Source organism: Engystomops pustulosus, chromosome 4 (genome assembly GCF_040894005.1).
Source record: "Engystomops pustulosus chromosome 4, aEngPut4.maternal, whole genome shotgun sequence".
In the NCBI taxonomy this organism is placed as follows: domain Eukaryota; kingdom Metazoa; phylum Chordata; class Amphibia; order Anura; family Leptodactylidae; genus Engystomops; species Engystomops pustulosus.
Genome location: NC_092414.1, coordinates 178396105 through 178414325, shown reverse-complemented (window position 1 = coordinate 178414325; position 18221 = coordinate 178396105). Strand labels below are relative to the sequence as shown.

General features: G+C 42.4%; 1 protein-coding gene across 4 annotated transcripts in view; it reads right to left on the bottom strand.

The window, feature by feature from the left end:
• PIAS1 (protein inhibitor of activated STAT 1) overlaps window positions 1-15897 on the bottom strand; it is a 35455-nt gene extending 19558 nt beyond the window's left edge. Inside the window, exons 1-2 of one of the 4 annotated variants that reach the window (XM_072148719.1) lie at window positions 15817-15897; window positions 2414-2858 (exon numbers count right to left, since the gene is read on the bottom strand). In XM_072148719.1, coding sequence (XP_072004820.1) covers window positions 2414-2858; window positions 15817-15840 — 469 coding nt within the window. In that variant the 5' untranslated portion in view covers window positions 15841-15897. The other 3 variants (XM_072148723.1, XM_072148722.1, XM_072148720.1) reach the window with 3 other exon arrangements.
• Between the last annotated feature and the right edge of the window lie 2324 nt (window positions 15898-18221).

Here is an 18221-nt window from a genome sequence, read left to right as displayed (position 1 = left end):
CCATTGCCCACGAGCAAGTGAGATCCAAAAAACTGGCAGAAGAAGAAGTGTTCAATAAATTACTTAACTTATTTGGCTTGTATAGTCTGCACTATTATTTATTCTGACTTCACCAAAACCCAAGGTGATGACTCAAGCCAGATGAGACAGAGGAGTCTGGTTATCCAGCACACAGGATTGAGGAGGTTTCTGTCAGAAGACACAGTGTGAACAGACCCATAATCTAATTTTCTATTCTTGGCGTGTGGTGAGAGGGAACCATCTTAGGAAATATCACACTAATGTGTGCCGTAGCCCAGGCGAGCACACATCGGAGCGCTGGAGAGGAGGAGGGAGGAGCGCTGCCCACACCTCCGCTCTCCATAGGAAATAGCGCCGCACAGGCGTTCTCATGGCCGTAGATAGAGATAACACATCTGCACGGCATGAGCGTCTATGGAGACGTATCTGCAGACGGCTAAGTGTCCACACAGCGGCTGTCTGCCTTGACATTGAATTAAAAGGTGTTTGCGCACCGGTCATCTTTCTCCTTTGTCACTGGCGAGATTTAGCTTTCACATTCTAGAATCAATGAACGGACATGCCGAGTTCAGTTCAGCGACTCTAGGTTCAGTCTGGTAAATCCTGATAGTGCACAGAGCAAGTTTGTCAGCCCGAATTCACTTGTGAGCAACAGGCTTAAAGGGGTTTTCTTCTTAACAAAAAAGTTAGGGCCTAACTTGCAGATTATGAAAAAAAGGGGTCCGATGGAGTCCTCTGTCCCTCCGTCTCACCCTTCGTCGCTCAGTCAGACTAATGGAGCAGACTGCCGCACATGACCGTTCTGCACCATTCAACTCTATGGCGTTGGAGATCTGGGGAGCGCCACGCTCAGCAGTTTCCGCCAGCTCCATAGAGATTAATGGATAGGGCCTACATTTTTTTTTTCATGGGAAAACCCCTTTAAAGATATGTTCACAGCAGAAAATCTATCACATATTCTGCAACCAAATATCCATCCATCTATATGAACGGTATACAGATTGAACCATGATACGAGAGAGCACACAACACTACAAAGAAGCCTACAACTGTCTGAAGAGACTACAAAAAGGAACACAATGGTAACCACACACCATAAAAGAAAACACAAGTAAAGCAATGCTGCAGGACCAAGAGCCACTGACAGGGCGCCTACCAGCTCCCAGATCACCCCCTCAAGTAAAGGAAAATTGTATTGTATTCAAGAAACACATTTACAATTTTTCAACAAACCTGGGGAAAAAAAAACACATTTATTTCAATGAGGCTCTTACTGAACTGGGAGAGTGGCCATGCATCTGTTTTCTTCACCTCTTATAGAAAAGAGGCGTTGAGGAACTTTCAGTATATAAAAGGGACATCAGACAGACAAAGCCCCTCCCCATGTGCACAGAGAAGTAAACTTGGTTAATTAAATGAAAGCTAATTTGGAAACTTCTGGAAAGTTAATCAACTAAGTTTAAACCTGTGGAGCACACTCCCTTTAAGAGAAAAGGCAACCAAATAACTAGAAATCTATCACAATCCATGAAAATCTAGTAATCTTAAATTGGTGATCCATGGCCTCCTCTTTCCTTCTAAAATCTACTTTTACAATTATACTAATGATTATGAATCAAAGAATAATTATAATTATGCCTGAAGGGCACTCAGCACTCCCTGAGTGTAATCTCAGAGCAGAAGATAAAGTTTCAGTACACAGTGGGAGTGGGGAGTGCTCCTGCACAGTTTAACAGCCTGTGAAGTTATAGCAAGAAGAGATCTAGTAATAAATCCCAAGACCCTTCTGTCTCATTAGCATAATTTTTAAAGTCAATATTATAAGGAAGGAGGCCATGGATAACAAATATAAGAGGATTACCACAGTCACAGTGCCCGGATCTATGAGTAAGTGTCACTTATGATGGTAGATTTCCTTTAAGGCAAGGTGACTGATTTAGTGTATGGGAGTTCGGCCTTCCCTTCCAGACCCCAAACAGACCATTTTAACAGTAGATGCTCTACTGAACTGAGAATTCACATTTTTGGTTGATCAGAAGAAACAGCTGTCATACACGTCAGCTGACTATTTTGGCTCTCAGAGTGCAGTCACGTGTTCACTTTTTCAGATGCCGTTTTAAGCCAAAAGCAGGTATAGATCATAATATGTACAAAAGTATCATTGAGAAGTGTTACTCTTCCTCCTTTTTATAACGCCACTCCAGGATGACATCAAACACTGCATCTGAAAAAGCGAACATGTGAACAGACCCCTTACTAACGTCTAAATTTACCAATAAGGACAAAACACCAATCCAGATAATCTCCTTGTTAATAATGCACCCAACTCATGAAAATAGGATGTTAATGGTATAACAAGCAGCAAGATTCATCGGCTCAACCTCGTACTCACCTAAACTTGTGGGTTTTATGAGTTCATCCAGCAGGTCGTAGAAGGGCAGCTTCTGCAGTTTGATGTCTGGGTGGACAGGGTGGAGGCTGGATGTGAGGTGTGGGAGATCCAGTTCATGTTTGGGCCCAAGAAGGGAGACTGGAAGTAGTGGGGAGGAAGCAGGGTGACTGTCATATGAAAGCTGAGGAATGGAGGATGGAGACATGTTGGCTGGCATGGTGCTGGAGTGCACGCTTGGTAAAGAAAAGTCCGCAGGTGTGAGGATTTTTAGTGGAAATCTCCGTCGGTACAGCTCCTTGATCTTCATTTGTACAGCTGGACTGCAGCCGGCCTTTAACAAGTGCAGAGCTTTGGTCAAGAGTTCGTGTTTGCGACCGTGCTTGTTGCGTCCTGCGTATCCTAGAAGTACTTGCAGCTCAGAGACACGAAGGCTCATAACCATTTGCTGGAACAGGGAGACAGAACAAATCAAGTTACCACCATGTAAAGCAGGCGTGCACAAAACACCAGCCAGGGTGCTAAATTACACGGCCCAAAAACCCAAACAGGATCTTTGAACCCATAGAGAGGTTTAAAAACATGGCTTCTTCCATCCAACAGCAACTCTCTCTCCAGCAGAAACCATGATCAGGTGGCACTGTTTTGGGGTGAACACAGGCTTTTTTTGTTTTAACCCCTAGAGAAGCCCTTTTTATGCTACAAGGAAGCAAACCCGCATGTCAGGTGCTTTCACACGTGGCATTCTGGGGTATGCTTCTAAAATGCAGAACGCCATGTGAGAATGCACACATATGGTATGGGGCGAGGGATTCCAGGGGGTGCTGTTCACACCTAGTGCTTTGACTCCATTTAGAAACTGAATCAAAGTGCACAAGGGCGTGAAGCACCCCAGCCGATAACTAGCACCTGCTTTCTTGCATTTAGACAATACAAGACACTGGGTGCTGGTTACATCGCATAGGGTGCAATCGCATAGCACGCCCCCGTGTGCTTTGATTCTGTTCCTAAGGATGCCAAATTTGTTGCAAACACTTCTGTGACTGAAAAGCAGTTCCAATCTGGTATCCGTCATAGATTTCATTCGGAAAACGGAACAGATATTTAGCCACATTAATATTTGTCACAAAACCTACCACATATTAACATGCAGAAAAGCTTGATACAAAAATCTGCAACAAAATAAGGGCATGATCCACCCACCTATTAATTGCAAAAAAGAAAAGTGAAAAAAAAAAACAGCAATAAATCATTTTCCCCCATGCAGCATGTGAGTGAGGTTACCACAGACCTAAATAAAGAATATGCAGAGTTGATGACCGATATAAATTCCATTTGTTAAAATCAAAAACACTTTGTTGGTAAAATATTATCCCTCTCGCAAATATGAATAGAGAAAACGCTGCAGATGGGATGGATAGATCTTGTGCGGATACATTGGACCTTTCAGTACAAGAACCAAAAATGTAGGTATCTGTCTGTGAAAAGGGTTAATAGGATTTACACAGCTGCAGGAAACTATGGTAAAACTGGGCAGGTCTTTTCCGTCATCACCATGGGGCAAATAAAGCCCCCAGCTCTGCTTCCCACTGAAAACAATAGCAAGCAGATTAGATTTTTGGTGCAGATTTTGAGATGCAAGACATAAACCCGCAATAACAATAACACGGATACAGGACAGAACTTCTCTACAGGTCTGAGTCTTGGATTTCAGTTTGTTTGTTTCTTATGAGGGCTACACCCTCCCTCATCAAATGCCTAATTACTTCCATTCTGACATGTAATGCATGTACTAGATTTCTATTAAGAAAATGGTTTGGTGGTTACTAAAAAGTATCTGATATGGTGCAGCTTCTGATGAATGACGGAGACAACCCCCCACCCCCCTCCCCAACCCTTTATAATGTCATCTCCTCTATCCTCACTTAAAACTTTTTGTCAAGTTCGAATTTGATAAATAAGGAAGACAAAAGAGGAATTTTAATCTACCCGAATCTTCCTTATCAGTCGCACTCATGACAAGTATTTGGACTTATAATCCTCAGTAAATATAATCCCAATTGTCTTTTCACATGATATTCTGCATTTTAGTATTGCTTCTTCTGCTTCTTGTAGAGCAGAGTAAATAAATATATATAAATGTATATATATATTCCACGCACCGGCATCTAAATCCATACACACAGCATCTGTAACCAGTCTAACTTGTATAAACTACGGCTTAACTCTTCCACTGCCAGGAGTGATGATATAAACACTGCACATCTTCTACTCGGAGAATTTGTAGACGTCGTCTCAGCTAAAACTTTCAGTTTTCGCATACAATATACTCATATCTGAATATTGCTAGCCACACGGAGACAAATCTTATAGCTACGTCCTTTACCAAAGCCAGAATTTCCTAAGTAATTACTTCCAACCTAAGTATAAAACAGAGAGGGAGGGAAAGAGGGGGGAGGAAAACAGAGAGCAGAGAGGGGGAAGGGAGAGAAAGATAAGGGGGGAGGGGAAGGAGAATAAGGGGGGAGGGGAAAGAGGAAGCGAAAGAAGAGGGGAAGGGGGGTGGTAGAGGGAAAAAGAGAAACTATGTGTACAATAAATATGTTGAGGATACTTGATATCACCCAACAGAAGAGGGAAGGAACACTTTGGGTTTCCCCAGAGAAAATCCGTGTGGCCTGGTAAAAATAAATGAATAAATCGTACACACAGAACTGAGGGGGAAGCCTCCAAACTGGCCGCAGGCAATTAATGAATATCAGATGCTCAGCCACACAGCGCTGCAAGGGTTAACCACAACATGTTAAAGAGGGCTCCAGACTAAAATCCCAAAAGCAGAGAAAGATAAGAGAGGATCCTTATTCCTCCTGATCTGACGCTGTTAGAGCAGAAATGAATGAACAAAAAGTGTTTAATATTAATATACAGCGCAAGTGATCAAGAGGAGCCCAGCGTGCGGCTATTATCCGTCATTATACCACGTCCCTCCAATGTCATTACCAGGAGGAACCCATAACACATACATATATACATGTATACACACTGCGCTTCAAGCTCCTCCCCACTGCCTTTGAATTGCGTATCAAGACGCAAACCTAAAGCCGACAACAACACGTTTTGAACCCGTTTTTAAGCAGGCAGTTTAAAAAATGCATCCGTTTTTAAAAGGTTTTACCAATTATGTTAATGCTTTTTTTTTTTTTTTTTTTTTTTTTTTTTTACGGACTGCTTAAAAACGGCCCAAAAACGGGTTAAGGCCTAAGGGTGAAGACACACATGGTGTTTTTAGGCCGTTTTTGGTTGGTGCGTTTTCAGATCGGTAAAAAACGCATGCGTTTTTTACAGGTTTGAGCAATTATCTTAATTCAAACTGGTCAAAAACGCATGCGTTTTCATAAATTGCATGCGTTTTTAACGATCTGAAAACGCACTAACTAAAAACGGCCTAAAAACGCCATGTGTGTCTTCACCCTAAGGCTGCACATGTACGATGCAGAAATAAACAATGTATAACATCCGTCCACTTTTCAAAGATTCTCATGAACTATGGTGTTCCTGTGTCAGTGTACGATAAAGTCCTGCCCTTTCGGATACATTATGTGATGGAGCCATCTGACATCTGGTGGGCGGCTGTGTCGGCAAACAATGGTCAGGTCTGGCCTGGCATAGAATTGTGCCATTGTCGGGGGACTTTCAGGCCTGAATGTTTACAGGTTATATAGCCAGTCCACTCAGCCACCATCCGTGCCCACTTGTGAATGCCATTATTTCAGGCCTTTTACACCAAAAACAAAAAAACTGGCGTACACGTTCTGATAAATTAACCCCTATGAGTTATGAATGAAAAATGGATCAGACTAGGACCTCTGCCACACGGACCGTTACAATAACATCTCTGGGTACTGAGCCGCGTGCCGTCCGCTCAAAAAACCCTCTAGTTCACAGGCAAATTTCACAGCTTCTCTCAATGATATGCCCTCACCCATTCTCATCCACACCTGCTTTTGGCTTCGAGAACTTCATGTAAAAGAACTGACTGTGTGAACGCACCCCCATACAGAAGTACACAGAGGTTTCATTTACAATAATATTGTGTCCGCTTGGGCCCGGTCCACTTCGTATAGTCGCATCACAGTGGATAACGTCGCTCCAAATCACACAGACAAGTCCATAACAAAACCTTGTATCCCGATCTGATACGATACATAGCATTTTCAACATTTATGCTACCGGTTCAACTATTTCTGCCCAAACTTATGCAAACACCATAGTAACAGAAGGCCAAGATCTCCACAATACTCTCGTTATATATAATTGTAGCATCGATTGTAAGATATCCATTATAAACGTGAGGAGACCATTGCTGGGTGCACATATAAGAGCGCAGTTCTCTGTGTGACACAGTTTCGTGCTCCCTGTCACTTTCATACTTCCATAGATCTTGACACTGACTCAATTAGATCAATCCCTTCCCCCACTGCCGCCACACCCATCCAATACCATCAGGACACAGAGTCCCAGCCCTGCAAGCAGACGCTCACATACATTCATAGCACAATAACCACTCACACTTACAGCTAGGCGATACACCACTGGGGTAAAACATCTAGAGGCTGTGTTCACACCTACCATTTGTGTGGGGTACCGAAACAAAATGCAGAGGCTGTTTACAAGAGATTAGCCCAATTGTATCAACATTGCATTTAAGTAGACGCAATCATGTAACGTAGACACAACAAAATAAGGCAGATCTCCTCAAAACAGCCTCTGCATGGTGTCAAAATCCATTGTAAATGTCACATGTGAACACAGCCCAAACCAAAACCTACACCCCTAATAACAAGGTCCAAGTTTGGCATCATCTCCTCACCCATCACTAAAACAAAAGGGGCAACAAGGAATCAGGAAAACACTTGTGCCTTTTTGCCTCTGCTCATCTATTTCCAAATCTCTGTATCCTCTGGCCGCATTCACACGTTGTGTTTCGGTTGCATTTTCATGGCGCTTTGAGACACATTACAAAAGCTGAGCAGCGGTGATTTGGCCAATTACATTACAGTTAACATTTGTTTTAACATCACATTTACATTTGGTTTTGTAAAGAAGTGTTTTTATTAACGCACATGTTAACATTGAGTTAACAAATGTTAAACAGTATTAGGCAAATCCCCTCTCCTCAACTGCAATGCGTTTCAAAATGCAATGAAAAAGCACTGGAATGCCCCCTCTGGGGAAAAAATAACGGAGATATTTTAGGCAAAGATGGGTCATTTTATAACGAGTCATGTTCTGCAGCAATGCAAGTTCATGTCTGCGTTGTACTCTGTTGAGCCATGTTCACACGCAGCAATGTTTGAAACGAAACGGCTGTGAGGGACTTGTCCCAATCACAGATGCGTTTGCATGCATTGCAAAACACGTGGCGCTTGTTACGGATCGCAAGCGTTTCAATAAAAGCGCATCAGTGATCAGACGAGCCCCTTCCTCGCTGCCTTTGTATTGCGTTACAAAATGTAACAAATGCTGTGTGTGAAAGTGGCCCTAGAGCAGTGATGGCGAACCTTTTAGCGGCCGAGTGCCCAAACTGCAACCCAAAACCCCCCTTTATCGCGGGGTGCCAACCAAAAATTAAAGCAGTAACTTATTGCTCCTTGTTCAACAACTTTCAATCATATTGGCCTCCTGAGAACAGCAACACAGTAGAAGGATGGAAATTTTTCTTCATTTTAGCTTCTTTCCAGTTTCCCTCTGTACACAGAGAAAACCGTGGGGCCAGCAGGAGGTCCTCCAAAGATAATTCGGCCCTGTCTACTCATTCTACCTCTTCCTACAGTCCCAAGTAGCAAAGCAAGTATCAAAATATGACTGAAAGCAGCATCTTTTAAGTTGCTTGGAACTGCAGGAAGATTCCTTGAGTTCTGTCTCGTGTGCTGGGGCGATGGCCCGAGTGCCCACAGAAAGGGCTCGGAGTGCCGCCTCTGGCACCAGTGCCATAGGTTCGCCACCACTGCCCTAGAGGATCTGATTTGATATCAATTATCAGTCTCCATTAAGAACCTTTCATTCAGGAGAAGATAAAACTGCTGGACTATTTTTTTTCCCTCCAAGACTAAAATTTTGCTTATCTTCTTTACACTGAAATGAATAGCAGAACCCCTCAAACAGCACATGTAATAGAGGACATAACACTACTGTACGGGGCACAAACAATTCCTTGTGTACTGCACTGGTCCACGTATAACATTGTGGATCAGGGCACATCCCATACTGTCCGAGTATATGGTGGTCAGATAAGATCTCAAAATCATAAATTATAGCGAGTATGGGCCACGCTGATACCCAAAGATATTACAAAAGACATAAATGTCTTGACCACTTCAACAGGGCAAGTATAAGACATTAATAGGGTCACCCATATTGGAGCCTTATACTTTGGACAGCTCAAACATTTTAACATTTTCTCATACCCAAGTTGCAGGTAACTTAGATCTCTGTGTACAGGCAGTCCCCGGGTTACATACAAGATAGGGTCTGTAGGTTTGTTCTTAAGTTGAATTTGTATGTAAGTCGGAACTGTATATTTTATCATTGTAATCCCAGGCAGAACTTTTTTGGTCTCTGTGACAATTGGATTTTAAAAATGTTGGGTTGTCATTAGAACCAGGATTAATAATAAACCTTCATTACAGACACCTGTGATAACTGTTACAGCTCTTTATTGTAGCCCTGGACTAAAGTACAGCAAATTACTAATATCCAGTGGTCCGTTTGTAACTAGGGGTCGTATGTAAGTCGAGTGTTCTTAAGTAGGGGACCGTCTGTATTGGAATCATCCTCACCGATATTTGTTGCTGTGTTTGCATGGCTGCAATCTCAGGTCCTTAGCCTATTTTTAGCTGTCTTTGTGTCTAGTAACTTCCCATTGAAGTCTAAGAGGGTCCACGTTTTTTGGATTGCAAAATCATAACATGAACAAGTCCCTCTTTTTTGCAGCTCCTTTAAATCGGACAATATACAGATAACATGGGGGAGGGGAAAGGTTTTGTGGACAAGAAGATGAAAAAAAGGCAACACAAAATTTGCAGCCAGTTCACAGTCCCCCATAGAGGTCTATGGCACACGGTCACAGTGCGGTGAACACACAGTGACCAAGCCAGGCGATCGATGTGCAAATATGGGAAATGTCATATTTTGCCGTTTTACAACCATAACCGCTCGGCTTTCTACCCCTCCTCTTTCTTGCACATGGGCCCGTGCTCATTCATGTGCAAAAGGCCTAAAAACGGGTGGAAACAAAGTGCAAAGCTAGGAACCTACAAGGCAAAGTTTGCAGACACAGGGGAAAAAAAAAAGTGTGAAAGGGGGCCTTACCCTGTAAAAGTTGAGTAAAAGTGACCAACAGCTTAATGGGGATTTTTTTTATCCCCAAACTAGCTGATCGGTGGAGCGCGGCACTCGGCAATCTCCATCAGCTCCATAGAGAAGAATGGAGCAGAACGGACATGTGCAGCCGCCTGCCCCACTCATCCCAGGGAGCAATGAGGGTAGATCGGACCCCCCCGTTCTCGTGATCTTTGAGGGATCACTGAAACCCCCACAGATCAGCAAGTCAGACCCTATCCTGTAGATAGAGCATAACTTGTTTCCTGGGAAAACCCTTTTAATATAAACAGCTTGATTTACACCCAGATGGTGAAACTGTATACATTGACAGCAAATATAGAAAAAGAAAGAAAAAAAAAAAAACAACGCACACAACCATGACTATGACAATAATAAAGAGAAAATGAAAGTATACTAGAAGGTTGCAGAACTTTTTATAACAAAATGACACTGAGTTTCACTGACATAAAAGTGGAAAACCCCTGTATGGTAGATTTCCCTGTTACATTCACACCGTGACAATTTCAGGGATATTCAGGATGTGCGCCCGTAATGGCTACATATTCTCTGCTCTGTGTGTAATATTGCTAAAGTACATAGGAAGGACAACACAAACCATTAATGTTACATTTAACACCATCCTTACAGTAATACTAGCAAAACTGACCATCAACACAGAACGATCCAGACAGATCCCATCAGGAAAAATTGACTCATCTGTCATCTCAATCCCAGAAATCACAATGTCTTGAGTGCTCAACCTTGATACTTTGGGTTCAATAGACAAAAGAGCAGCCATTCCCAATATTATGAGAATATATCTTTACATGTGATGGGATCATGTGCATGTGGAGAACGCAATGCTAGTGATGTATGCCATGTGTGTATGCTAGTATGACAACCCTAACAATCACACTCTGCAGGAAAATCTTATAGAAATTTGCATTGCAAAGTTTGACACCAATCCCAACTTAGCATCAATGACAGATTTTGTAGTAACTACTGTGACATAACACCAGTCTATATGTGCAGCAGATAAAATCACTCATGTCTGTCATACTGAACAAACAGGACCATGACAGGCTGAAGCTACACACATTACATTGTATGGCTCAACAGCTGCAACAGCAAATGTAGTGAACAGTTGGAGAGCACATGTACCTGCAACTGCATCATTTTTGGGTAACAATGTACAAGGATGACTGTATTCAAGAAACTTTGAAAAAATCAATAGTCCAATGCATGCCACTTATAGTCTGGATTTTTAGTAGTTTTCCGCCCAAACTGGTTAAAGCCGAACTGAAAACTTGGCCCATACGCCAAATATGTATAACTAAATATGCAATAGCCCTCAGAGCTAGAAGATGAGACACTAGGATGTCTCCAATATAGAGGAAGATGAAGGGGTTCTGCTTATCTATCACATGGGACAGTATAAAGAAGTACAGACCATTACTGGTATAAACAAAGCAGTTGGGGCAAGATAAAAAAAAAAAAACTTACTACTTAGCTCCAGTTTATCTTTGTGCCCATTCTTTCTCCTCTAATAGGATGGGAGATAAACAAGCTGATTGTGGAGAGTCCAACTGCAGCAACCACCAGTCACTAAAACAGGACCCCCAGCAATCCAAGCACAATTCTCAGGGCTGTCCAGCACTACCATTTACTGACTTTGCAATTGCTGTGCTCAGCGTTTTCAGACACTCCCTTACCACTGAACGGAGAGCTCATCCTGCCACTACACCCATTAGTGAGACCCCTGTTCTCATGATCTGTGGGGGTCCCAGCAGCTGACAAATCCTCACTTATCAGCGAGTAATGCTCTATCCTGTAGACAAGGATCATAGAGAGATATAAGCAGCATGTACATGTTTCTTCTGTTTGCTTGTACTATTGGTTTAAGCAAAGTTGACAATTATTTAAAATTCACATGATTTGCAGCAGAAGATGATGAAGCTCTCTGTGTACTGTGTAGTCTTAGCTCTACAGATCTACATCTAGTGCTGACAATAAAACTTTCCAAACTTCAATACCTGAAACCAGTAATAATAGGGCAACACTTCTGCACAGGCAGGAAATCCTCAACACCGACCACATCATATGCACAGAGATTTCATGTACGAGTATGTGGGACTGCTGGCTTCTATCATACGGTCCACATGAATAGGATAGAAAGTGGGGGACCACCTTTTATTAAAGTTAAAACTTGCCACTACAAATACCAGCCTGACTCGCTTAACATTTTCTCAGTACAGCACACTACTGCACACTGTCAGACATGTGTTCATGTAGGGACAGGCAGTGCAGCCAAAAATCCAGGTAGGCCCTATGCTTTGTGGTGCAGTTTTATCACAGTTCCCCCCTCATTTCAACCCCACAAGACAAAAAACATTTTACAGAGGGAATGGCTACCTATAAGTCGTAGGTTCTTCCTTATAGGGGTCATGTGACTGGAACAAATAACAGTAGAAGTGTTAAATTGGGAACATTTATCAATAGCTTTGCAAACCCTTTTGCAACTTACAACCATTTTACTCCTAAACTGTGAGTAAGTAAATCTGCCATCAAAATATAAACCAGGGTCACTTTCTCATATAATCCAGGTACTGTGACTATGGTAATATTATTTTATTTATTATCCACGTCCTCCTTCCCTCTATGCTAATGAGTCAGAAGGGCTCTGGGGGCATTATCAGAGCCCCTCGGTGCTGTTCGATTGTAGGGCGATACAAAATAATAGTGGGAGGAAGCAGAGGGTGACAGTAACAGCCTGGGAAGCGGCAGCACATAAGGGCTCTGGTAATGCCCCACAGCCCTTCTGACTCATTAGCATTAATTTTAAAAGTTGATTTTTGAGTGAAGGTCATGGATAAATACAAGAAGGATTACCACAGTTGTGGTGCCTGCATCTATGACCAAGTGTTCCTAGATTGTGCATGAATTATTATGGTAGGGATTCGGCCCTGTATCAGCCCAAGGCATTGCATGCATCGCATTGTCAATCTGATTTTGGAACCAGACACCAGCAAAAAGGGACATTCCTGGTGACAGGGTTGCTTTCAATACACACTGTAAAGCATCTGTCTAGGAAGAAGAACAATAGATAAAACTAAAATAAAAAGATAAACTAATAATCAAATATGATGAAGTTACCCCAATGCCATTAGACTTGAATTCAATTGCTCCTTTTTTCAAACCATATAAAGGAATACCATAGTCTCACAACAACATATTCAGTGCCCCCTAACCCCCTTGTAAGAAACAAGACCATGTAACAACTTCAAACATCCAACTTCATTTAAAAAATGTAAAACGAAAACACACTGACAAAGTAATTATTTGTATAGAAATTAATGATAAAACCATATAGATAGACTTATCCAGAAGCACTCTGTCCCAAAATCTGTGGCTCTGCTCACCATCTTGTTAGGTTGCAATCTTAATCCAAAACCACAAGAGTATCTGATATTCAAAAAAAAAAAAAAAAATCACACCATCTTGCTCTCTGCACAGATCAGAGAAGTGGATGTGCCTCCATACAGCTGTCAACCTCATCATTCCTGGAAAAGGCAAACATTTGGTACCGCTCTCCGAAAATAACCCTACACCAAAGCTGAACAACAGCTTCCGATAACCGCATATTTACCCACAAAATAATGACATGAAGTTCATCAAAGCCGCGGCACTAACTACAACATTGGGCGGCGTGCCAATATACGCAGGACGTACAACGGCAAGTGATACAGCAATTAAAGTGACAGAACTATTTATAAAAAATAATTACTTGTAAAACACAGAGGAGCAGCTCAGGAGGGATCAGGGGCTGGCGGGGTATAATTAGCCAAAGAGGAATACGGGAGCCGGAAAATCCTGAGCCAGTGCTTTGTCAATCAAAAAGTGAAAAAAAAAAAACGTTACAGTCCACTATCAGACACCAGGATCTATTAATAGTCTGACGTTGAAAATGACATCTATTACATTAACTACATTTCCTGGAATTGGAGGTTTCATTGCACGTTACACATGGAAAAGCGTTAATAAGCAGCATGATATCTCGCATCCTAGCATCACTGCCGACTACACTGGACATATATAGATCAGGGTACAATATCCATTCGTTGTGTGACCCTAGGTTATCACGAATACAATTTGCATAATTTGTAATAGAAACCTCCAATATATGTTATTGTATACCGACGGTCCCCTACTTAAGGCAAATACAATAAACAAACTCCGTTTTTTAACTTAGTGTGTACACTGCTCTAATTCCAGGGGCTCTCACTCCCCGTTTTATCCATCGCGATTCTTAAGCAACATTCAGACCAATCGTATTACCAAAACTCTTTTATATAGTCAAATCAAAACGACAAAAGTAGCATAAATACATCGCCAAACTTCGGCTAGATATGCAATAGTCCATATAAAGGTCCACAATAAACAACCGTGGCTTCCACCGAGACTCAGTGGAAGCCATGGATGTTTAGTGTGGTCCCCTACTTAAGAACACCCGACCCCTAGTGACAAACCTCTGGATGTTGGCAACTTACTGTAATTTAGCCTTAGACTACAATAAACAGCTACAACAGTTATCACAGGTGTCTGTAATGAAGCTTTATTGTTAATCCTGGTTCTTATGACAACCCAACATTTTTAAAATCATGTCCATGTCAAACTATGTAAGAACAAAGTAGAGAGCACGACCAAGTTGTCAATTTATGTTAGGACATCATTTTACACAGGATAGGCTGACTTTTCCATCAATGCTATTCAGAACTGTATGGCCCTTTGATGGCTTTTTTTTAATATACCAAGTTTAACTGTTGACAAATTCATTATTGAGGGTCAGAACTGAAGGGGTGGGCGTTCTGTATTTGTTTTGTACAAAAGGTTTTTTTTTTAAAAAATGTAATAATGATTAATCTGATTTTAGAAAGTGGCAAAGTGTCCCTTTGTTATTACTCCTGGAAATATACCAAAAATGGGGAGCTATGAGCTTATATGCTGTGCCCCCATCATTGCAAAACAGTGCACAGAACTATAAGAATATGCGATACAGAACTGTTATCTCATGTAGACTACAAGTATTTAGTAAAGGCTGACCTGTCAGGAGAGGTCATATTTAAAGGGGGAATGCAATATTGTACTGTATTCTGGTTGCAGCAGACCCCGCTAGTCCTACGAGCTGACTAGGATGCACAGTATCTATATCATGTGGACCAAAGAGGCCCCAGCAGGGGGATAGAAGCCGGATCTAGACTCCACGTACTGTATATACTGTATACTACACACAGATCCCCTATAAACTAAACAGCAGGAATGAAAACACACATCTCTAAAAAAAACATGTACACACAAGAGATCTACTGCAGAACAGCACCAGCTACTGGACCTAATACACCACAGGCATGATCTATACACATGTATGACATGAGGTTATCCACCCGCTGACACACTGTAACAACAAGGAGGCTCTACAGTCCACACTCTCCATTCATGTGCTGTACAGGCAGTATACACTAAGGTCAGCTGGACACACACACAAACTAGAGAGCACAACAAATAACGCTGTGTGTGCACGGAGCCTGGGAAGCATGCAGGAAGCCCTGACAGACAATGGAGAGCTGGTGGGGGAGGGCAGGTGGGGTGCCCGGCATGGTGACAGGCAGGGGATGGAGACAAGTGTCACCTCACCTCTCAGCCCGTGGAGCCGCACACACCTCCGGAGCGCCGCTCATGGCCTCAGCCCATTCATCCCGCACTATGCAGAGGCTGAGGCTCGGGGTCAGTCACCCGGTGCTGCCCTCACTCACCCCAGACCCCCTCCCCTCCAGCAGCACGGAGCGCAGCAACAATAACAGCGGCGACTGTCCCCCTGCGCTCACATCGCGCTCTCAGGTCCCTCTGCTTCTGGACCCCGCCTTTCCTGGCTCACCGATCCATCGGCCCACCCCGACCGGAACCTAAGACTCCCCTGGTCGGACACAGGGCGGGATCCCGGTCCCGCAATTCCAGCTGCGCTTTACCTTCAGTTCCGCACTGTCCGCCATCTTGCCGCTCTGCGCGCATGCGTAACGAACCCGCCGCGACGTGGCTCCGACGCGCTCGTGATGTCACCACGTAGAATTTGAATAAAGGCGCCAATAGCGGGGGAGCATGTGAGGACGGTCACGTGGTGGGGTTGGCCTGTGTGGAGGTGTAAAATCATATATACATAATTTTTATAGTATATAATCACCAATGTCCTCATAATTACACATAGTAATAGTATTAGCCTTCTCCTCTTACCATGAACATATTACTTTCATTTTTAATGTTTGTAAAAAAACAAAAACTTCAACAGAACTGCTTAGTGTGAACTATAGGTAACCTACACAAAATGGCTGTGACCCCCATTTATTACTACAATGACATATATTGTATTGGGAGGATTTTATTAAATCGTGTTCACACAGGGAAGTTGGGACCCATTCTGGCACGTATCAGTTAAAAATCCCTTTTTAAACTTTCTATTATCCGTTACTAATTCGTTTTGTTTCAGAAAAAAATTACTTTGTCTTGCAGTACTTTTTTCCGTTTGAAGAAATAAACAAATACACAAAGGATGCAATACTTTTTACATTGAAGTAAATGGGAGATGGATAGACACAGTGGGGCACATTTACTTATCCGATCCTTTCGCGATCCCGCGGTGCGTTGTCCGACGAGGATTCGGGTCTGCCGGGATTCACTAAGATCGTGCGCCCGATATCCACCAGGTGTCGCTGCTGCGCCGAGGTCCGCCGGAGTTCACTTTCTTTTTTCTGGTGCATGTAACTGCTTGATCTTGCGATACAATTCTTTTTTAAATGCCACGGTTTATCCAAAACCGCCGTGTTTTGTCCGACGGCCACGCCCCCCATTTCTGTCACGGCGCCAATGCCCCACAATCCGATCGCGTGCACCAGAACCCGGGGCAATTCAGCGCAAAATGGTGCAAATCAGAAATATTCAGGAAACCCGACGCGGCCACAGGACCCTTAGTAAATGTGCCCCAGTGTTTTTCTATCATTTATCTATCAGTTGTCTAATAATTCTTTCTAGATAGAGAGAACTATAGATATGGATAGACTGAGATAGTTATTCTATACATATAGATAGATTATAGATAAATGCCAGAGATAGAAATTTACATGTAAGTTTGGCTTGTGTGTGGCAGGATAGAAAAATAGATTGACATGAAATATAGATCAATGATTTTTCATAATAAATTTTAAAAAACGGACAGTAACGCACATGTCTTCAGGAATGTTCCATTTATTCCAGTTTATAATCCGTTTTTTTAAATGGAGATAAATAACAAAATTTCTGACAGTCAAAGCAAGGTATCCATTTTTTTAAAGGTATCCGTTATAAAAAGACTGACACTTTGCTATTGATGTATCTGTCCAGACATCTGTTTAAATTACAGTCCGTTTCCCATTTCAGCAAAATAAATTATATTGTTTGTATAATGAAAAGTAATACAATTGTCCAATATACTTTCTGTATCGATTCCTTGCGGTTTCCTAGATCTCTGCTTGCTGTTCTTCTATAGAAATCTTCTATGTTTATTTCCAGTGGATAGAAATCTGACCATGGTCACACAGGTGCACAGCTCGTTATAACACACAGCTCTGATTACTCTCTGATACTAACGAGCTGTGCACCTGTGTGACCACGGAAGGATTTCTGTCCACTGAAAGTAAACATAGAAGCTTCCATCGAATGACAGCAAGCAGAGATCTAGAAAACCATGAGGAATTGATATAGAAAGTATATTGTAAAAATGTAGAATTTTTCATCATGCAAACAATAACATTAATTTGCCGAAATGAACAAACCCTTTAAAGGACATCTATGATCAGTTTTACTAATGGTAGACATGCCCCAATAATGATTTCTTTTATTATAAATCTATACTACGCGATTGCAGCGATATAGAGTTGTTCACTCCCGTTACGTTACAAGTAGAGATGGGCGAATTTGTCAAAATTCGCTTTGATCTGGTTCGCCGAATTTTCAAAGAAAATCCGATTAGAATCGAATCACGGCATGTGACGTAAATTATGTCACATGCCGGGTGCGGGTACATGGAGAGGGCTCATGGCTGAGCCCTCTCCATAGCTTGTAAGTCTTTGCTGCATATTGCAGCAAAGGCTTACTGGTAACACCCGCGGTGGGCGTCGCCATCTTGCCGAGGATCGTTGATCCGTCGCCATGACAACCTCGGGTCTTCCGAAGAGACCCGAGGCTGTCTCGGCTTAACCCCTTCATTACAATGTGCGATCAGCACATTGTAATGAATGAGGGAAATCCGCATATACTGCCATACTGCAGTATGGCAGTATATGATAGGATCGACCAGACAACCTAGGGTTAAAGTACCCTAGGGAGTCTGAAAAAAAGTCAA